At 46.1% G+C, this 22,101-nt stretch overlaps 1 protein-coding gene and 1 long non-coding RNA gene across 6 annotated transcripts in view; one reads left to right on the plus strand and one right to left on the minus strand.

Annotated features, from left to right (window-relative positions):
* The first annotated feature begins 1,188 nt into the window (after positions 1-1,188).
* The window catches only part of PALM2AKAP2 (PALM2 and AKAP2 fusion), a 307,652-nt gene continuing 286,739 nt past the window's right edge, over positions 1,189-22,101 (plus strand). For 3 of the 5 annotated variants that reach the window (XM_037036075.1, XM_037036073.1, XM_037036076.1), the window contains exon 1: positions 1,272-1,709. In XM_037036075.1, the coding sequence (XP_036891970.1) occupies positions 1,665-1,709 (45 nt within the window). In that variant the 5' untranslated portion in view covers positions 1,272-1,664. Of the gene's footprint in view, positions 1,710-22,101 lie in introns of all 5 variants that reach the window. The other 2 variants (XM_037036072.1, XM_037036074.1) reach the window with 1 other exon arrangement.
* LOC118979810 (uncharacterized) lies at positions 1,893-3,241 on the minus strand. The gene is made up of 2 exons (XR_005064998.1): positions 3,192-3,241; positions 1,893-2,189 (listed from the first exon to the last, which is right to left on the minus strand). It is a non-coding gene; the product is annotated as an uncharacterized LOC118979810 (long non-coding RNA).

Raw genomic sequence — 22,101 nt, forward strand, 5'->3', positions numbered from 1 at the left:
CAAATGGCCCCACCTCCCTCCCCCCACCCCCAGGTATGGAAAGGAAGACAAAACAACCAGTCGGTACAATTGGTCTGGTGACTGCTTCAGTCTTCGGGGTAGTGACTGCTCATCAGGTGACAAGGAAAACCTCTTTGCAAGTTGAAAAGGCCGTTTTCGTTGAGTTGTGAGAATTTGCCTAGGAAAGAGATTGGCGGAAATTTCACGCACACACCTTTCCAAATGCTTTCTTAAGTCCTGCATTTAGAGAAGCATCAGGACCTTAAAAGGGCACATTGTTGTTGGGTTTTTTGGGGGGGGTGTTTATTTCATTTTTTGGAGAAGAGTCTGCCTATGAATGTGCAGATTCTAGCAGTCCCTCCTGAATGTTAAGAAGTATTTTGATTGATTTTTAGCGTTTATTTCCTTTTGGACTAGCCTTGTCCATCGCTTACATCCTGCCCGGGGCCTGTCACAAAAGGTGTGCTCTAGCGCTGCCGTCTGTTTCGGTAAAGAAGAGGTGAAGTATCTCGGTGACTGGGAGCTACTTTTCCTTCTAGACACAGTGTTGAAATACAGACCTTCAGAGAACTTCAGCCTGGAGTGCCGCAGGGTGGTGGTAGAACAGATTGCCCTTCAGAAATCACCTTTATAGACTTTATCTCCTTCCTTACTGACAACTGTGAGGATTACTATGGTGATTCTCCATTTTTCTGATGAGAAAATAGGTTCAGAGTGGTTAAGTGAGTTGCCCGAGGTTTCGCAGCTATTTAACAAGTTGTCTAGCCCAGCCTAGCTGAGCACCGAGGACTACAAACACTTTTGGCCTCACAGAGGTCTGTTTTGAGTTATACCTCAGCCAGCGGCCTTGATATTTGACGACGGGCTAAGGCCAGGCAGCCCTGCCCTATTGGAAATGTCCCACGTGGCACCCAAGCATCTGGCATGAGCTAGAAGGCCACTAGCAGACGCAGTGACCACAGCTGGTAGATAAGGGCAAGTGCTCGGAGCCCCCCACCCCCGCAACCGACCCCTCCCCCTCCGAGGCCCCACCAGAGGCCTCTTGGCTGACATCTGCTCCCTGGAGGCGCCACCTCGTCTTGCTCACGCCCCACAGAGCGTGTGTCCACCAGGCGCGCCAGCCGTGCACCCTAGCAGCTCACTGAGCCCGAGCTCCAGGTGCCCACCCACATGCGCGCTGCCTGTCCGCACCTTGGGGACCACCCACTCCCTCCCCGTGGTGACAGGTCCTACGTCTCCTGGCAGTCTAGAGCCTCGGCGGGCCGCAGTCCGGACTGCAGCCCCCGAATCCCGCACACCCCAGGGGCGGGGCGAGGCGCAAAGACGTCAGGGCGGAGAACGAGCCCTCCCCGCGGCTGCCCACTGCCCACGTTCCCAACTAGCGCGGCCGGCGGCAGCGGCGGGGAGATGCAGTTAGCAGCGGCGCTGGGGCGCAGCCAGGCGGCCGGGCGGGCGGGGGCCAGAGGCTGAGCCCGGGCCAGCCAGGCGGGCGGGCCAGCCGCGCGCGCAGCTCTGCCCGCAATCCCCTGAGCGGATTCCAGCTGTCCCTCGTTCTCCCCGTGTTCTAGCAAAGCCCCTCGGGGTGCCCATCAATTTCCTTGAGTGACTACAGCGTACATTTGTTTTTCTTTCTTCTTTCCTGTCCCTGTGTGCCCTTCTCCAGGATGGCAGAGGCGGAACTGCACAAGCAAAGGCTGCAAGCCATAGCTGTAAGTCCACTTTCATTTTATTTTCTTGCTCTATTGTCTGGGATGCAGAGGGACCCTAGTGTTTCGGGCAATGGACATTCCAACACAGTAGCCCACAGGGCATGTGTTGTGGGGATGTTAGTCTGTCAAGGCTCAGCTATGCTGTTTTTTCTTTTACAAGTCTTGCACAGAAACCCCCAGGGCTCGCTTTGGGCTGGGGATTTGACTGTGGAAAATTGGCTTAGAAATAAGATGCTTGCTACTGGGCTTTGGGGAAAGACTAAACAGACGCTGAGTTAGGGAGAGTTGGGGCGGGGGGCAGGCTGTGACTCCTAGAATATTATCACCCAGTGCTCAGTAATACCTCTGACTTCATACCCTGGAGAACGGAGGGATCCGTGACCGGAACGGTGGCTGCCATCCTCTCCGGGGAAACGTTTCTCTGCTAAGTGGAAAACCAGCAGTCAGCTCCACTGCCAGCCACACGGTAGAACCTTCTCTCTGAAACCAACCAGGAGCATTTAGTTTTCCTGTTCTTCTTGATATTGACAAGGGCACTGGCGCAAGCCATGACACTGGAGGGGTCCAGGGACTTCTTAGAACATCTGGGTCCTGGGAATAATATTCCAAGAGAACGTCTTCGTAATGGGTGTGGAGAATCTGAAAACCTATTTTCAGCACACAAAGGAGCAAGCAGTTTTGGCAAAGTTTATATGCACTTTTAGAAAAGTGTACCCATCTGTATTTTGGTTAAAAAAAAAAAAAACAACTCTCGCAGACTGCCTAGATTTGAGTGAGCTTCCACAGTGCTGCCAATGATCCACAGATGTGGTATTTTTGCCGGAGCCACCACAGCTGGATTATATATTTCCTTTGCAGAGGAGGGAATGATTACTGCTGCTATATGAAATAATAACAATTAAAAGAGAAGGTCTGTTAACGTATTGGCATACAAGAATCACCAGACATTTTTCTACTTAAGTACTTTTTTTTTTTTTTGGTCCATGAGTTCCTTGGAAACACATATAAATTTGTTGGAGAAAGAGTGTGTAATATTTTGGAAGCAAAGCATATTACAGTGTTTTTTTTTTAAAATCCTTTGGACGGATTCCTTATTGGGAAAAAGGCACACAGGCCCTTCTTTCTAAGAGGAGCATTCGATGTGGTCTCTGCGGCTCTGAAGACCCTCTCTAACAAACTCTTCAAATCTTGAACGTCCTAGTGACTTACAGGGAGTTTGCTAGAGGGAAATACTGTGCTTTGCCTATTGAGCAATCTTCGAGTGCTGGTCCCCAGCCCTCAGGAAGGCTGTTTTTTCTTTTCTCTCCCTTTCCCCTTGTGCCTGTGCATTTTGATGGTTAATGAAGTCGTGTGTGGTTTCTAAAGTTAGTGGCTGGGCAGTGTGGCCAGTTGTCGGGAACTTGATAAGAATGGGGGTATTCAGTTATTGGTACCATGTAGCTGGTGGGGGTTTTATACAAACGGAATAATAGGCTGCTTTACCCGTCCGCGAAGTGGCTACTCCAGGGAACGTTCAGTTGCTCCCATAGGCTGCCGCTGAAGGTCTCCAACAGTTGTCACAGTTTCTGCCTCGGCGTGATCAGCTTCGCTGGATGCCCGAGGAACAGCTGAGCTTCATGAAAGGACTTGCTTTCTGATCAGGGAGCCCGTAGCAGCTACCCCCAGGGCTGCCCCTTTCCAAGTGGGGCTGGGTAATCCCAGCAGGGGCCGAGAAAGATCCAGGCAGACTTTGGGAATGCTCGTCAGTGTGTGAGAAGAATAAACACAGATACTCGTGCTTACTTTGTTATGGAATTGAGTTTGTGCTTTGTACCTGGGAAGAGGTGGGTGATTCTCTTGAATGTATCGGCCTCAATGAATCTATGTATATGTTATTGTCAGTGCAGGTTTTCTAACAGTGGAATCGCTGTGTGTGAGAGAGAGAAAGAGAGAGGGAGACAGAGAGGGAGAGGGGGAGGGGGGGAGAGAGAGAGAGAATGAATAAGAGATGGGGAGTGGGATGGGGAGCTTGTGACCACATCAGTAATTCATTCTAGTCATGCTTTGGCTTAGAGCACACTCTCCAAATTCAGCCAACCCTGCTTCTCTCTTCCACTTCCTTAGAGTTTTCAGGAGCCCCCGAGGAGCTCGCAAGCCCACCTTCAGAGCCTAGCACTCCTGGATTCTCTCTGGACAAGTCCTCACCTCTTCACCAACTTGGGCTCCTCACTAAGGGGCAGAGCAGATAGACCGGGACTTCACTCAGTAGGGTCTCAGGCAGTCTTTGGCCTGATCTCAGTTCCTTCATCTGTAAAAGGGACTCATGAGCTCTGCCTCAAGGACTGATTGTAAGATTCAGGTGTGATGCGGGCGAAGCACCCGGCACACAGCTGCCCAGGGAGCTGAAGCAGAGCCCCCAGTTCCTGTCTGCACCTGCCACCTTGTCCCGTGGGGGTTGGAGGCGACATGTCTGGAGGGGAAAGTGTCTGGATAGACTTTTTATCCTTTTCTTTAAGTCACTGAAGGCCAGAGCTCTGCCCAGCATCACATACTCTAGTTGCTTCAGGCACGGGCACGGGAACATCACTGGAGGATTCGGTCAACACGCACTTACAGAGTACCTCCTCTGGGGTGCGCTGGCAACACCAACAGGCAGTGTCCCCAAGTCTCAGCCGCCAGAGGGAAGACTGTACCCTTTGTACACGTAGGTTCTGAAAGGTCTTGTGACTCAGGATCCTTGTCCTAGGATCATAGGAAGGGAATGAAATGCTCCGAAACTCTGGCTCTTTAATGGAATCTTCCAGTTGAGTCCAGAAACCCCTCAGTGAGCCAAAGTGAATCTCATTCTATCTCCTGCCAAAAGCAGCACAAAGTCCATCTTTGACCACTGTCCCCACTCCCAGGTGCCCCTTTCCATCTCTAGGGATACTCCCGAAGCTGTAATTTTAGAAGACAGAAAAAAGCCTCCGAAGAAGAATGAATGTGAGTGGTACTTCCAGGAGCTGAGCGTACAACTGCCACTTACTGAACCTTATTCAGCAAGGCACTGCAGGGCACACTTTTCTTAACCTGAAGTTGTTAATAGTCTAGTGAGGGAAATGGAAAAGCACATCAACAATTCCTGTACAGTGCCAGGAGCGCCGATGAGCATACATGTGGAGCTAGGGTAAAATAAAATATAAAATAACATTATAACCTTCCCAGTTAGCAGAAGGCATTGACCTATTTGTTTGCTGTTAGTTTCTTTATTATTTATTTGGAACAGTTAGTATGAAAACGTGAAGTGTTGAAGTGCCCAAAATGTGAAATTAAATCAGTAGCTAATGGTACAAACTCAGTAATAAGACTAAAGTGCATTTTAACATGGGTTATACAACTTAATCCTGGTAATAAGCTGAAGAGGTGGGAAGAACTACATTATCCATGTCTTAGAGATGAAGAGTCCAACATTAGAAGAAAATGTACGAAGCCAGGATTTGAACCCACACTACAGGGCACTGGAGCCCCTGTGTTAACCATTATCCCAGGATGGTGGCAGCATCTCATGATTCGCCCACAAGCTCGTCAAGGGTATTTCCTGCAGCCTCAGTGTGGGCTGATAGGGGAGACGCAGACTGACTCAGTAGCACTGGGAAAGTCCAAGACAAACCAGGAGGCCCACATCCTTTTGAGAGTCTTCCAAGCTGAGTTTTGGTGCATGGAAATGTCCCATGTAAGCTGTAGCTGAATGAGTAAGATTCCCTTGGGGAAGAGGCCACTGGGTCTTAGTGGAAACCAACTCTGGGGAAAGATGTTGTAATGTCTGCAGAGCCAAGAGGGAGAGAGTCCCCCTAGGGCGTGTGTGAAGGTACCTAAACGTTGCAGAGGTGGTCTTGGGCAGAAGTGCTCAGAGCCATATGGACAAGGCCTCAGGCTGGCACCAGGACCAACTTGAGTGTGTTCATATGCGCTGAAATAGGAAATGCCAATCTCACTTACATGTGGTCTTTAGGAAACTGGGTCATTTAATAAGAATGCACTCGATGGAATAATAAAAGTGATTTTTTTGCATTTGCACAGCACTTTACAGTTTTAAAAAACCTACACATATTACCTTAATCCTGAGCTGTTTGGGCAGGCCTTGTTATGTTCACTTTATAGTTAAATGTGTGGAGGCGAATACCCAAGGACACACAGTGAGATGCGCAAGAATTACATTAAGTCCAGGCTCTCCTGACTCTCAGTCCCCCATGTCAGTGGCCAATCTGGCTTCGGATGAACGCACTGATAGGGGTTGGAGCTGCCGTGGGATCCTTCTGAGCCGGGGTTCTCGGAGGGCACGGGGAGGAGAGGGGTGAGCTTGGAGGTATGCGGGCCTGGATTTGACTGTGTGGAATTTGTTTCTGTTTGAGCCTCACTTTGGGGCCTTTTTCCTCTTGGAACCCTTTCCCCAAGAATACAGCTAGTGAGCCTATGGCTTCACCTGATCCCGTTTTCTATGTTGAGAAGGCCTCTGTGTAGGTGGATGGCATAGGCTGGGCTCTGCCCTGCACTTTACAGAGAAGTACTTTTGATGTTTCCTCGGATTTACCTCTCAGTGCTTCTTCTTGTGTTAGAGCAGGATGGCCTTGAGTACCAGGGTTGGAGGGGGGGACCAGGGGCCAGGGAGGCCAATCTTCCTGCTTTTTACTCCAGCCTCTGAGATTGGCCTCTGAAAGGCCTGGGCAGAAGTCCTGGCTTTGATTGGCATGGGATCCAGCCCAGGCCAGCTTCCCAGGTCAGGGATCCCTCAGAGGGTTTAGAGACTTAAACCCAAGCCTGCAGTAACAAAAATGCCAATACTTAAGGACCTGCCCCCTTACATGTGCCTTGTAAATGTCGGTCAGTGGCTGGCAGTTGCAAAGGACTGGAAAATTGAAGATGCTGGCCCCTCGCTTATTATTTTCCATCTCAGAGACACAGATGATGCCCTGCTTCTAAAATTCCAAGTTAAGTCCCCCCCCCCCCGCAAAAACCAGGTTGTTTGGGACACTGGTGCTGAGGAAGGGCCCTGACTGAGTCTGCAGGGCCACCCGGCTGGTAGTTGACACTTTGGGCCCATTGGGAGTCGTTGGCGGGTCTGTGAGTGCTGAGTCAGGTGTTGCACAAACATTCACAAAGGTCATATACCTCTCCAGCCACGGTTTTTCACTCCGGAGTATCTCAGGCATTACCTCTTGGGATAAAGAGCAGCTTTTCCAGCAAGTGTTCTGAGAAATATAGCAGACACTTTTCAAAAGCCAACCAGGGGACTTGTGGGTTATGATCTGTCAATATTTAAAGGAAAACTAGGGCTCAGTAGAGTCACTTCCACATTTCTTTGGGGCTACTTAATGCTGCTGGGACCCCTGCTGTTGGGCCTTTGAACTACCCACATTTTATTACTGCTCCCTTTTGAAGATGTCATCAACTTGGTTGGCAGTAAGAGTTGGTCATCATGTGGTATGACATTGACTGGGATAGCAAGTGGGCATTGATACCCAGAGAGGGTGGTTCCCTGGGCTGGCAGTGCAAGTTCATGAGCGTAGATTCTGGGGTCCACAAGTCTTGGCACAAATCATGGCTATTCTAGTAGTATCTGTCTCTCACTTTCCTCATCTGTCTGATGGGATAATGACCTTACCCCCCTCATGGGATTGCTGTGAAGGTTATTTGAGAGATTTCATGGGAAATGCTCAGAGCAAGGCTATAACCCCCTTCCCCCAGCAAAAGGGTTCTATTTACAAGTGAATCAACAAATCATAACACATGCACCTATGTACAGAAAAATGGACACCAAGAGCTAAAGATGGAGTCTATTCACATCAACATTAATGCCAAACTGGGAAATTTCAGATGAATGTAGTGACTGCCCAGAGTTTCCCACGTGTGAGAAGAGTGATAACAATAAAAAGGATTGTTTATAGTGGGCAGGAGTTGCAAAGGCAAAAGGCTCTGGGGCCCAGCATGTAACATAGATGAATGAAACCGACGGATGGGGCATTGTGAGGTCCTGGGGCGCAGATACCACCTCTCAGTCAAAGTACAGATCATTTATACCACGTGTGACCGTGGGCCTGTGTGGTCACACTGACTCATTTGCAAGCGAAACCGGAAATCTGCTCTTTAAAAGTATGGGCTGTCCCATTTAAAAAAGAATGGTATCAACCAGTTTAAACACTTTTAAAAAAATTTGTGGACACCATAAAAATTCCTTTTGGTCAACAGGTTGACCTCTTGTGACCTCCGGCTGTAGGTAGAGCTTGAACTTCACAACGTGCTTTCCCAAGATCTTTCATAATATTACAACAGCGGATTGCGTTTTCCCCAGGACTCTGTGAGTTTGGTGTCCACATGTTTGGATATTGGAAAAATAGTGCATATTTGCAATATCTTTTGATGTTAAGTGAGCTCCTCGCAGTCACTGACGTTGTAACTCAGAGTACTCCCGTCTTGGTAGGTGACTGCTAACTGCAAATGAACAGAAGCGTTTAAAAGACAATCAGTACCTTGAAGTAAGAAGTTCCTGTTATTATAGCAGAATCTTTAAGAACAAGGTGTGCAAATCTGAGCCCATCACATAGCACCCAGGCTGTGTGAGATGATTTCGGTTTATCAGGCTCAAGTAATAGATAATATAGGGTCACCCAACTGGGCTCAGAACTCCTCGCAATAGGAGTAACTTTTTGACAGAAATGGAGGACATGGGGATTCTTCAAGTTTAGTGCATTAGGATCACCTGCAGGGCTTTTGAAAACACAGATTGCGGGGCCCTACTCCCAGAGTGTGTGACGATTCGCATTTCTAATGCGTTCCCAGAGGTACTGCTCCCAACTGCAGCTGCTGTTCTGGGGCGCACACCTTAAGATCCCCGGATGAAGAGGCAGAAGATGTGTGGTAAAGGGAGCTTGTGGCCTGAGTCCTGAAAAGTGCCACGTGCCTGTTGTGACATGCTCGGGGATTTGTGAAGTGTGCATATTTTGAAGAGGTAACATGGAATGAAAGATCAAATTCAGTCTTAACGTAGGTAGTGACAGCTTAAATATTGCTCAGTTTGAGAGTGACGGAGCTGTGTTCCTTTCACATCAAGAAGTCTTTGTCTTGCGCAGTTGCTTTAATCTATTTAAGTAAAGTGATAGTTCTTTCTGTTGATCACTTAAAGATACCTGTTTGAGGGGTATGCGTGGTATTTGCTGATTAAGACTGTAGGCAGCAAAATTCACTTGGGGCGGGGCCCTCGGGGGCACCTCAGTGAGACAGGACGTCGTGAAGTAGAGCAGTGATCTAGCAGGACAGTGGGAGGCCTTTTGAGAGAGATGCGCCATACAGGTCACGATGCTGTGGATGCGGAAATCTCTTAGCAGATCAGCCAATCAAGTCATGTGGCCGCCACTCTAGCCTGCAGACACTGAAGCTCAAGGTAGCTGCCTCTCATGTGGGCAACTGTAGCAGGATGCCAGGATGAGCAACCACTGAGGTCTGTTTACTTAACTATGGCCAGTGATTTCTCCTAAGCCAGTCTGGGTGTACACAAGCATGGCGTGTCATTGGCCAATCAAAGAGGAGTTTATTCTTGCAAAGATGTCCTACAGGCTTCCCTCACCATTTTGTAGCATCCATTGTTTGAGTCAACCCTTCATTTTCAGAAGGATTTCGCCCCCCCACCCCAGATTCTTATCTGTCTTAAGACACACAGAGGCTACACTGCACAGGATGAGACCTAAGAAAAATGGACGGCCCGTGGGCGATGGCCATGCAGCCTGGGGTGCGTCACAGAGGACAGTTCGCACATGAAGGCTGTGGGGCTGGGTGAGTCCCGCACAGCGGAGACCTATTTCTGACAGGAAATGCCAGCAGAAGCAGAGGTTTGTGTGGGGTGCCGCATGTGGAGCTGCGTGTGGAGCCGCGTGTGGAGCCGCGTGTGGAGCTGCATGTGCCCTTGGTTAGCGATTATGTCAGTCTTTTTCATTAGCCTCATGTTGAATTAAAATCTTCAAAAGGAGATTATTAAATACACCCAGAGAGAGGCAAACAGACAAACAGACAGAGACAAGCGGGTAGACCGTTTCCATAATGTTAAACATGTATTCCAAATGCTTCGGGGTTAGCCTTTGGCTCTAGGATCAATGCTTCTGTAGCATCACAAGAACTTAGCCCGAAGAAAGGAGTAGCGAGTTGGTACCTTTCCCTTGCCTAAGATGGAAGGGGAGAGAAAAGCCACATGCTCCCCCGAGATAAAAGCTCCAGCTGTAGATGAAAAGGCGGAGGGCCAGATGTCAGAACACATCTTCCTGCCCATCATTTGCCCTCGGGAGGCCTATTTCATTACCGTGTGGGTTTCTCGGCTGTTGACAGTCTGTGCCTTCCCAAATGTCTTCAAGGCATCTGTAAAACCTGCCCTTACTTTTTTTGCTGAATTATACTGGTTTACTTTTCTAGGTGGGTGGGATTTCTTTCCCTCCTTCTTCTAAATTATAACCAGTCATCTGAGTATTCACTTTATTTTTAAATTCAGGCCTGAAACTGAAAACTTTGAGGGTTATAAAAAATGTTATTCTTAAGCAAAAAACATGCTTGAAAATTTAACCCCTTTGGTGGTAGGCAAGGGGATCTTCTTTCTCTGAGTTTGAGCCATACTGCTGACCACTTTGACGGAGTAAATACCACACGGGACTTCAGGACGGAGGCAGCTGTGATCATGTGTGTGTCCCACAGGTGATGTGACAGTCGGGCATCTAGGAGAGGTGTCTGTTGGCCGAGAGGCACGGAATCCAGACAGTGGCTTCTCCAAGCTCCTGCTGGTTCTTTAAAAAAATTTTTAAATTCTTTTATTGTTATTCTTTGGATATTGCTACCATATCTTGAAATGAAATCTTAAAATCCTAAATTTTAATCTTGAAAAGAATATTAAGATTTATATCCAGTTTTGCTGTTAACCTTTTAGTCTTTAGCTCTTATCTTTCTCCTCTCCTAAGACAGTGGAAAACACTATACTAACAGCTCTAGCTCTTTCTTGCTTTACTTCTTTTTTTTTACAATTACAATAGACATTTTTGTGTTTCAGTTGTCCAGTATAGTGATTAGATATTTATATGCCCTACAAAGTGATCACCTCAATAAATCCAGTACCCACTTGACACTATACATAGTTATTATAATATTATTGACTATATTCCCTATGCTGTACTTTACATTCCCATGACTATTTTAGTGACTGGCAATTTCTACTTCTTAATCCCTTTCACCTTTTTCACCCATCCCTCCAGACCCCCTTCCATCTGGTGACCACCAATTTGTTCTCTGTATCTGTTACTTTGTTTTTGTTGTTTGTTCTTTAGATTCCTTTAGATTCCACATAGGAGAGAAATCATGGTATTTGTCTTTCTCTGACTGACTTATTTCACTTAGCATTATACCCCCTAGTTCCATCTATGCTGTTGCAAATGGTATGACTTATTCTTTTTAAGGCTGAGTAATATTCCTATATATATACATATATATATACACACACACATCTTATTACTCATTCGTCTACTGATGGACACTTAGGTTGCTTCCATATCTTCACTGTTGTGAGTAATGCTGCATTGAACACACTGGTGCATATATCTTTTTGAGTTAGTGTTTTGAAATTCTTCAGATATATACCCAGCAGTGGGATTTCTGGGACACCTGGGAGTTCCATTTTCAATTTTGGCGGGTATCTCCATACTGTTTTCCACAGTGGCTGCACCAGTCTACATTCCCAACAACTGTGCACTAGGGTTCCCTCTTCTCCACATCTTCTCCAACGCTTGTTGTTTGTTGATTTATCTATGATAGCCATCCTGACGGGTGTGAGATGGTATCTCATTGTGGTTTTAAATTTCGTTTTTCTGATGATTAGCAATGTTGAGTATCTTTTCATGTGTGTATTGACCATCTGCATGTCCTCTTTGGAGTAGTGTCTATTCAGGTGCTCCTCCCATTTTTTAATCAGATTGGGGCTTTTTGGTGTTAAATCGTATGAGTTCCGTATGTATTTTAATATGAACCCCTTATCTGAGTTTCTATGGCCTGACTTGTCAACTTGGGCTGGCAATACTTGCTGTCTATAATGGGATGGGTAGTGGTCTGAAAGTTTCCTTGCCCCAGTAGAACTGTGAGGTATATAAGATCTGAAAGTGGAAAACAGTATGGAGGTTCCTCCAGATGTTACAAATATAACTACCACATGATCCAGCAATTCTACTTCTAAGTATATATCCAAAGGGAGTAAAATCGCTTTCTCAGAGAGAGAGCCACATTCCTATGCTCGTTGCAGAATTACTCATAGCAGCCAAGATATGGAAAAACCTTAGCATCCATTTACAGATGAGTGGGTAAAGGAAATGTGGTATATACCTACAGTGGAATATTACTTAGCCCTAAAAGCAGGAAAGGTGACATTAGGGACAATGTGTACCTACCTTGCAGACATTATGCTAAGTGAAATAAGCCAGACCCAGACAGACAAATATTGCACAATCCAACTTACATGTGGAATCTAAAAAATGAAGTCAAACTTACAGTAACACGGAGCAGAAGGGTGGTGACCAGAGGGTTGGGAGGTGGGAAAAAAGGAGAGATTGATCAAACGGTACAAGTTTCAGTTATAAGATGAATAGACTCTGGAGGCCTAATGTACAGTTTGATGACTAGAGTAAATAACAATGTGTCATATACCTGCAGTTTGCCAGGAGAGTAGAGGTCAAGTGTTCTTGTGACACACAAAGAGAGGTAACTGTGTGAGGTGACGGGCATGTTAGTTAGTTTGAAATGGTAACCATTTCATGATACACATATATAGCAAGACATCATGTTGTACACCTTAAAATATACAACTTTTAGTTGTCAACCATATCTCAGTAAAGCTAGAAAAAAATGATCAGTTGGTAAATAAAAAGATCTTAGAGCTCACAGGTAACATGGGTGGCCCTGAAGGGAAATACTGCTGCCTCGTCTCTGAGTGCCCCGTCTCTTTTTCCAGGTGGTAAGCAGGCAGCCTTGTTCATGAACAGGGACATCTGAGCATACGTGTTCATCTTTAGTGCTGGTCATCAAATAAAACTTAAGCAAAACCCGAAGGATCTGTAACGATAGGTGAAGTAAGTCAGGTGGGGAGGGGTCAGAAGGCAGGGCAGCCCTGGAGGCTGGCCGCAGAACACACTCTCTAACCCCACCAACTACTGGCAGTAAGACTCCAGGACCCCCCACCCTTACTCACACTGGAGTGAGAAGCATAGATATTTGGTCAGTTCGGGATCTGATAGGAGAAAATGAAGAGAAGGCACAGACTCTGATGACACAGAGAACAGGAGGTGAAGGTGAAAATAATTTCAATTGCTCAATTACTCTCCTCTCTCTCCCCTTCCTTCCGTCGTCTCTGACATGTCAGCTGCTTCTGCCTCTGGGTGATTCCAGCCTTCTGTCTGCTCTAAGCCTGGGACCACAGAGAAAGGTTGGAAGCAGAATGGCTTAGCAGTGGAGGGGCGGGAGCGGAACATGGCCCCTGTAGGGAGACAGGGCGTGCCAGAGCTCAGAAAGCGAGCATGAGATGGGAACTTTGCCCTTCAGCATCTTGTATGCGGAGGGAGGGAGGGCCTCCTCATTCCTGAGAGCTTCCCACGTGCCAGGCACCTGGCTGAAGGCCTTATCATTGGTGTCAGAAACCCAGATATGCCCTGGTGCCAGGTTGATTTATTTAGTGGCCGACTTTGGGGGACTGTGGTGACCAGGAGTGGACAGGCTCCTCAGGGGACAGGCTCCTCTCAACTCCAGCTGATTGGTACTTTGTGGGGATGCAAACCCAGATCTTTTCCTTTTTCCGAAGAACCTGGAAATCTAGCTTTTGGAGGAAGTTGGTTGGTGTTCCAATGTTCACAACACTTTAAACAGTGTGTGGGCTGAACCCACACAATGAGATTTTAACACAGTGTGGGCAGGATTCTTTCCCCAGGCCACCAGCCCAGCCCCCACCCTGAGCCACCAGTTTTCCACATCCGCCTTTCAAAGAACTTTTTTTAAAATTTAATTGTAAGGCCAGTGGTGTGCAGGGGTGATGGAGTGGTAGCGTTACAGCTTGAAGCTGGATGAGGTGGCACTATGTTTAGGCACGTGGGGCACCCTGGTGGGATGGGCCTGCTAGAAGCTCGTGGAGGGCCCTCTGGAACAAGGATGGGAACCCCACGAGAAAACTACAGTCTCAGGTTAGAGTCAGGACCACTGCTGTATCCAGCGTGCCGGGTGAGCCCGTGAACTCTCTGTAAGAGGTAACCACTGAAAGATCTCAAACAAATTAATTAACCTAGAGCCAAGTGACCATTTTGATGTTCGCGTCTCCGAGCTCTAACTCGTGTAAGTTGGCATAACCGGCAGCAGAATCGTGACCCGGAGCAGCTCCTCAGCCCCTGGGACTCCCCCAGGAGGCACCGTGCTTTTAAATTGTGTCTAACACGGCATGTCAGTAGTTCTGCTTGGTCCCACCTCGCACCCCAAATGCAAGGCTTCTGAGGACAGTTAGGGGTGAGAGGGTGAACCCGATAGGAAACTGGGGTTCCCAGACTTTGGTGGGTGACTGTTTCTTAATGAGCTCCCCTCCCACACCTGTAACAAATTCTTGCTTTTTCCCCCCCCAGTATATATCTTTGGCTCCAGCCTCGTTCCTTTTTTTCCCTAGTTGGATGCCAGTTATTGCATGGGACAAACTTTTATACTAAAATATTATTGGTTACCTGAAATTCAGATTTAACTGGGTGTCCCAGAGTTTATCTGGCAAGCTCACCCCCTTCACATACATTCTGCACTCACAGAATCTATGTTTTCCAGGGCTGTGCATTGCTCTTCCACAGTGAGTGTGAAAATACTCAATTTTAAATTATAATGTATTTGTGGGGAAATAGGACATGTATTGGAGGGTTCGGAGTGCTTCCTTAATATAGTAGCATGTTTTCAAGATGCGTTTGCGCCCACTAAGCATACTCTTCATGGAGAATAAGAAAAGGCCTGGTGTGTGTTAGGGAAGACTGCAATTGAATTTCAGAAACTGGTACATTGCCCAGCACCCTTCTCTCGGCCCAACCTTGGGATAATAGAAGACTCCAAAGACTATACAAGGAGATTGTTCACGCTGGGCTCGTTTAAAAATACCACTGGAATGCTAGCCTTCAGCAGGCCATATATCTTGCACTTACACTGAGCAAGATGCGTTTTGTGGCTGTGGCGAATGAGTCATGCAGTAGTTCCGACCAGATCATTCCCAGCCTGGACGTTCTGGTGCAGAGCGCTGCGATGATTGATTTCTTTGTCTTGTTTGTTTGTTTTTTCATTGATCGATTTTACCAGTGTGGCCTTAGAATCACAAGGAGACAGGAAGGAAAAATCAATTGTACATGGCAGTCTCAGAATTAAGAACCAATGGGAATTCCAAATTGCTGTCTAGACCGAGGGGCAGCACACTGTTGCCCATGAGCAAGGCATGGTCGTTACATTTGTAATTGCTTGGGAAAGAAACTTTAAGACTATTTTATAACAGGTGGGAATGATATGAAATTCAGGTTTCGGTGTCCACAAATAAAGATTTTTTGGGGGGACTACAGCTACTCCCCTTCATTTATGTGTGGTCGGTGGCTGACATCATGCTATAGCAGCACAGGTGGGTACTTCCAACATAGGGCCTGCAAAGCCTAAAATATTTATTGTCTGACCCTCTACAGAAAAGCTTCGCCAACCTTTGCTCTAGCTAGCGTATCTCCCATGGTTTTATTTGCCATTACGGCTCTGGGAATCTTTTAGCTAAAGAAGTAACTGCTGCCTCCTTGCTGGCAGTCAGAACAGTGAAGCAGGTCAGACCTTTCGTTCACTGTTTTGGGGTCTGCCATGATGCGAAGCTCATATTTACCTACTAAAGAGCCAGTGTGGGAGTTTTGCTACTGTAGAATTTTCTTGTAGAATATCTTTCCTATCTAAGGGAACTGAAGAGTGTTTTCTTTCGAAAATCAGAAAATCTGATCTCTTAGAGGTAATGGTTTGGGTCTATTAAATATAAATGAGTACATTTAAAACCGTTTTTCTCTAGTGACAGGGACCGAGAGGGAGAGGGGGAAAAACACTGATTCACCAGATCATTTTGTTTTCTCCCCGGAAATGACCGGAACTCTCCTTCTGTTCCCTTGGGGACTTAAGGGTGAAGTGTCAGAATGCAGGTCACAACACATCTGCCACATTCCTGGAGTCTGAGCAGAAAGCCAATGAAGAGTGGGGCTTCTGACCAGCTCGCTTGGTATTCCTCATTGGTTAACCCTTCACCCAGGGTCAGTAACCTCATGGAACCCACGGGGCCAGTGCTTTCACTTGCAAATGATGTGACCATCGGGTAAACGCTGCCAGTGGCCTCTGGTAGCAGAGTCCACTCTGGCTTCTCTGAGTCATCCAGTGCTTCCTTCCTGCCCCCAGGCCCTTTCTTGTTCCGAAGGGCCAGATCCAGTTTTGATTCTTCTCTTCCTGGAAATATCCAAAGGGACTTTGGTGCCTTAGTAAATATTTTCAAATTGCCCAAAGTTCTGGGAGATAGCAGAACCATAATTGTGAAATCAGGTTTTTTTAAAAAAGAGTAATACTTGGGCTGGTCAGGTGAACATGCCAGACTGAGCAACAGCGGCGATATCTGTGGTCGCTCGCTCTGCAAATGGGCGGCTTTGCTCTTCTGGTGTTTTCTACGCTCGACTCTGACATTCTCTATCTAAACTACTTCTGAGAAGATGGTTGGTGGCTAGGAAGCCAACAATGTCATGCAGGGTCTCTCAACTGTGGCACTATTGACATGTTAGACCAGATAATTTCTTGCTGTGGGGAGGCTGTCCTGTGCATTTTGAGATATTTAGCAGTACCCTGGGTTTCTAGCTAGTAGATGTCAGTAGCATCCACTGTGCCCCTTCATGACAATAAAGAATAAGTCCAGACGTTGTTAATGTTCCCTGGGGGACAAAGGAAACCCTTTGAGAACTACTGATGTAGTAAAACATAAGGGTGTGACCACAGGTATTTCCCATGCTTTCGGCATTACAGGTTCGTTGTTTTAAGTGTTCACTTTTATCTTTAGGGATTCTCTAGGGAATCCTTGGGGAGTCATTTTTTAGGTCTTGAAATCTTTTGTAAAAAATTTCTGGAGTCTCCCATGAAAATAGAAGTTTCTCAAAAAGGGTAAAGCTTCAAGCTTTATGGCACATGATTTTCATCTGTAGTGTCAGCGTTGACTGACAGGTAGCAGCTGCCCATAGTACTGTCTTGGGAAGCTCTCTGAAGCTGCATTTGGGTTTGGGGGAGGAACACCATGATGATAAATGAAGGTTGTCTTCCGTGTGCACGGGATGAGGGAGCTGCCACATGTGTGTAAGGAGCCTTTTTACCTAATGTTTCTGCAGAAACATTATAGTCAGGCCTTTGCCTGGGGTTGTAACTGCTCTATTCCCATGGGGCCACTGTGGCTTTGTGGATTTGTTAAGATGATTTTCCAGCAGGTTCTGGAAAAGTGTCTCAAGGAAGGGTTGTTTTTTCTAAATCCTGCAGAGCTGCCCTAGGCGCTGGGGGAGGCACTGTAGGTGGTTTGATGGGAATAAGCAGCAGAAAACAAAAGGAGAGGGACAAAGAATGGAACTTCCTCTCTGTGTATCACTGGAGGACAGGGACTGTGTCACTTCCATCATTGTCTGTTGGTTGTCTTCCACGATATGTTTTGCAGTTTGTCAAGCCTGTTCAGTGACTTTAAGCAAGGTTCATCTGTTTTTTTGTCTTGGAGCCATGCAATCCTGTGGACTCAATGATGCTGAATGCACAGAATAAAATACATAGGATTAAAAAGGTAACCAATTATGCTGACAGTAAAATACTAGAAAACTGTGAGAGAACAAATGTGCTGTTTTACTGTTGTATTAAGTAAAATCAAGTGGCAATTCTGATACATTTTCCATTTTCAAGTTATTGATGAGTGTAAGTGGTATTGTGAGTTTTCTCCTGTAGCTATTCAGTAAAGTAATATGAAAATACCTGTGATTTCTACTCATGACAATGTCATGGGTACTAATGATATTTCTTAGGCTTCTGTTTTGGTTCATAAGTAAAGATATCGCTAAATTTCACTTAGAGATTAGTGAAAATAACCCTTAACTGGACGCCATGGATTCTGGCTTCTCCTTGAACTCCCTGAATTCTTTCCTACTAGGTTGTTGATTTCAAGGCTCCCTTCTCTTCTTGGCTGAACTTACCCCTTCATTTCTTGGGTCTCTCCCCTAGCAAGTTTCTCCAGGCTCCTTCCATCTAAACTCTCCCAGCTGGGTTGTGTCCTTTGGCTCCTAGCAAGGTCTCATTCAGCAAGAAAAGGGAAGCTGCCAGCCCCAGCTTGGGGTTCCTGTGAGCTTGAGAGAGAGAAGTGGGCACATTGCAGATGCCCAGTGGGTGCTTGTTGAGTTGAAATGGTTGCTTTGCCAACGTCACCCTTTTCATCTAGGGTTGCTGTTGGATGCTTGGACTGTGTTTGAGATCAGCCCATTCTCGATGCCTCCCCAGCATGAGCTTCCAGTCTGGTTTCAGTCTAGTTAGAGCATGAGCTTTCAGTCTGGTTTGCCCTGGAGGTCTACAGAGTGCTCTGGTTCTGTGGAGGTCTACAGAGTAGTATTGTGAGACCTTCTCTTCTCAGGAGAGGGCTGGATACCCATTGCAACCTCAGAAGCAGCAGTGAGCAGTGGTAGAGGTAGCAATGACCTCATCACATGCACCTGCCATGAGCATCTCTGCAGAACCCGTCACCTTCTCCATTGCATACCTTGTTCTTGAGCATAGGGAAGGGGGCATGCATATGAACGAGGCAGCCTGGGGGGGTTAATTATTGCTACATGGAAATTTCATATTAAAAATGACAAAAAACTTCTGGTCAGGATAGAGGCATAGGTAAACACAGCTCACCTTCTTACACAACCACAGCAAAAATTGCAGCCAAATTACAAAACAACTATCACCCAGAACCATCAGAAAATTGAGCTGTATGGAAGTCAAACAACTAAGGAATTAAAGAAGTCACATTCATTCAGACTGGTAGGAGGGGCAGACATGAAGATGTGAAAGCGTGGAATGGGCTGGTCCTACACCCACGTGTGGTAGATAAAAATCAGGAGGGATATCTCAGAAGCAAGGTATCCCAGCCCCACACCAAACCACCCAGAACAGGGTTTCAGTGCCAGGAAGAAAAGTCCCCATAACTTCTAGCTATAAAAACCAGTGCAGGTTGGGACAGCAGAAGAAACTATGGGATTCTCAGGCATCTCCTCTTAAAAGGCCTGCAATGGACTTAGACTTACTCAGAGTCACTCTGTCTGGGCTCTAAAACTGGGGCAGCAGCTTGAAGGGCCTCAGTGTCATATGGGGAGAAACTGAAGTGTCTGGCATCAGGGTGAAGGCTGGGGGACAGCTTCCTCCTGAAAAAAACCCCAAAGGCCAGGCAGCAGCCACTGTTCCATTTCTGAGCCCTCGCCAACACAGAGCCACAGAGCAGGGAACCATATCTGAGACTCTATCAAGCTGGTACACATGGATTGGTCTGCCCTGGTGATTATCTAAGACTCTGTCCCTTCTGACTTAGAGTGTAAGTGTAAGTCAGAAGGGACACTTTTCACTTTTTTTTTAACTTAAAAAAAGATTTTATTTATTTATTTTTAGAGGGGAATGGAGGGATAAAGAAAGGGAAAGAAACATCATTGTGTGGTTTCTTCTTGTATGCCACTCCCCCCACCCAGGGACCTGGCCTACAACCCAGGCATGTGCCCCAACTGGTAATCAAACCAGTGACCCTTTGGTTCACAGGCCAGTGCCCAATCCACTGAGCTAGACCAGCCAGGGCTACAGTGTACTTTTCTACATTAGGCCATGCTGCTAAAACAGGGGGGTCAAATCAGCTCTACTTAGTATGTAGAAAGAAACACAGGGAGGCTGCCAAAATGAAGAGAAAAAGATATGGCCCGAATGAAAGAACAGAACAAAAATCCAGAAAAACAACTAAAAAAATGGAGATAAGCAAGCTATCAGATGCAAAGTTCAATACATTGGTTATTAGGGTGCTCAAGGAATTCACTGAGTACATCAACAGCTTGAAAGACCAAGGCAGAAAGGAAGATCACACTAACAAAATAGAGAAAAATTTACAGGAAATCAACAGTGGAGTGGGTGAAGCCAAGAATCAAACCAATGATCTGGAATAAAAGAAAAAAAAACATTCCATCAGAATGGCAAGAGAAAAAAATGAGGATAGGGTAAGGAGACTCTGGGACAACCTCAAAAGTACCAATATTTGAATCATAAGGATGCTGGAAGGAGAAGAGGAAGAGCAAGAAATTGAAAACTTATTTGAAAAAATAATGAAAGACTATTTCCCTAATTTGGTGAAGGAAATACACATACAAGTCCAGGAAGCTCAGAGAGTCTCAAGCAAGATGGACACAGAGAGGACCACATCATAATTAAAATGCCAAAGGTTAAAGATAAAGAGAGAATCTTAAAAGCAGCAAGAGAAAAGCAGAGAGTTACCTACAGGGGAGTTCCCATAAGACTTTCAGCTGACTTCTCAAAAGAAACTTTGCAGGCTACAAGGGACTAGTAAGAAGTATTCAAAGTGATGAAAAGCAAGGACCAACAACCAAGATTACTCTATCTAACAAAGCTACCATTTAGAATCGAAGGGCAGATAAAGTGCTTCCCAGACAAGGTAAAGCTAAAGGAGTTTTTCATCACCAACCCATTGTTATACGAAATATTAAAGGGACTTATTAAAGAAAAAGAAGATCAAAACTATGAAAATTAAAATAGCAATAAACTCACAACTACCAATGATTGAACCTAAAAAACAAACCTAGCATACAAGTAGAACAAAAATGGAATCATAGATCCTTTGGATGGTTACCAGTTTATTCGGGGAAAGGAGGGAATGGGGAGAACGGCACAGGGATTAAGAAGTACAAATTGGTAGATACAAAATAGTCAGAGAGATGTTAAAAATAGTATAGGAAATGGAGTGTCCAAAGAACTTATATTCATGACCCATGGACATGAACTAAGGGGAGAGATTGCTTGAGGAAATGGGGGTACCAAGTGATGGGGGGCGAAGGGGGGAAATTGGGACCACTGTAATAGCATAATCAATAAAATATATGTTTTTTAAATTACAAACAAAAGTACACCATCTCTAATTTAGTTCCCTCTGAAATGAAGGTCACCACGTTCCAAAATGTACGATGTGGACTTAGCACCTGTGGTTTGCATCGCATGAACACTTCAGTGTTCTACCCAGTTTGGACCAGTGTGGCTTCCCCAGTTCTTTTGCCCTGGGTTATTATAAAGGCTCTGTACTGGTGTCCTGGAGCTGTCATAACAGAATGCCACCAACTGGGTGACTTGAAGAACAGAAACGCATTGTCTCAGAGTTTTGGAGGATGGAAGTCCAAATCAAGGTGTCAGCAGGATGGTATTTTTTCTCGTGAGGGCTGTGAGGAAGGGTCCGCTCCAGGCCTCTGTCTTTCACTTGTATATGGACATCTTCTCCCTTCATCTCTTCACACCATCTCCTGTGTGTGTTTGCCTCTGTGTCCAAATTTTTTCTTTTTGTAAGTACACCAGTCATATTGGATTAGGGAACCCCAATGACATAATTTTGACTTTATTTTACCTCTCTAAAGACCCAGTCTCCCAATCATGCAATGTTCAGAGTTACTGGGGGTTAGGACTTCAATATATCTTTTTTAGAGGGACACAATTCAACCTGTAACAGGATCCCTGCATGTTACAGCTGATACTTGCATCTCACAGCGACGGTCCTTTTCGCCCTACCCTGTTTGTGGCGATGGCCGTAGAAATTGTGTCCCAGGGAAGTGGCCCATGGACCCCTGAGCAGTGGGTGCCATTTACCATTAATGCCTCAAATCTGTGCCCCTTTTTCACACTCATGACTTCCATTGAGCACCCATGACCCTGAGTATCTGATAACCCTCTGTGCCTCATCAAAGCCTCTGTCTGGAGAGGTCCAGAACTCCATTTTACAATGAAGTGTGATGAAGAAAGCTTAGACATTTCCTCCCCCTTAGACATTACAAAGCAAGGGAAAGCTATAAACTACATCACAGGAGCCACTCAGCCTCCATCAGGGCTGTCTGTGTTGCTCCCCCTACTCACCATCAGTAATGAACGAGACATTCCTGGTGGGTTCATAGCTATTTAGAGTTTACAGAATTCTCTCATTTCCGTTATCTTCTTGAGGTATCCATGAGCAAACCCAGTATTTTCTGCATTTTTATTTCAGAAAAAAAAAACACACACAGCAGCTCAGCTAAGTAATTCATTCCTGCTCATGCAGGGCTAC

The sequence above is a fragment of the Sturnira hondurensis genome, unplaced genomic scaffold (assembly GCF_014824575.4).
Source record: "Sturnira hondurensis isolate 20B ecotype Veracruz unplaced genomic scaffold, ASM1482457v3 Scaffold0022566, whole genome shotgun sequence".
Taxonomy (NCBI): domain Eukaryota; kingdom Metazoa; phylum Chordata; class Mammalia; order Chiroptera; family Phyllostomidae; genus Sturnira; species Sturnira hondurensis.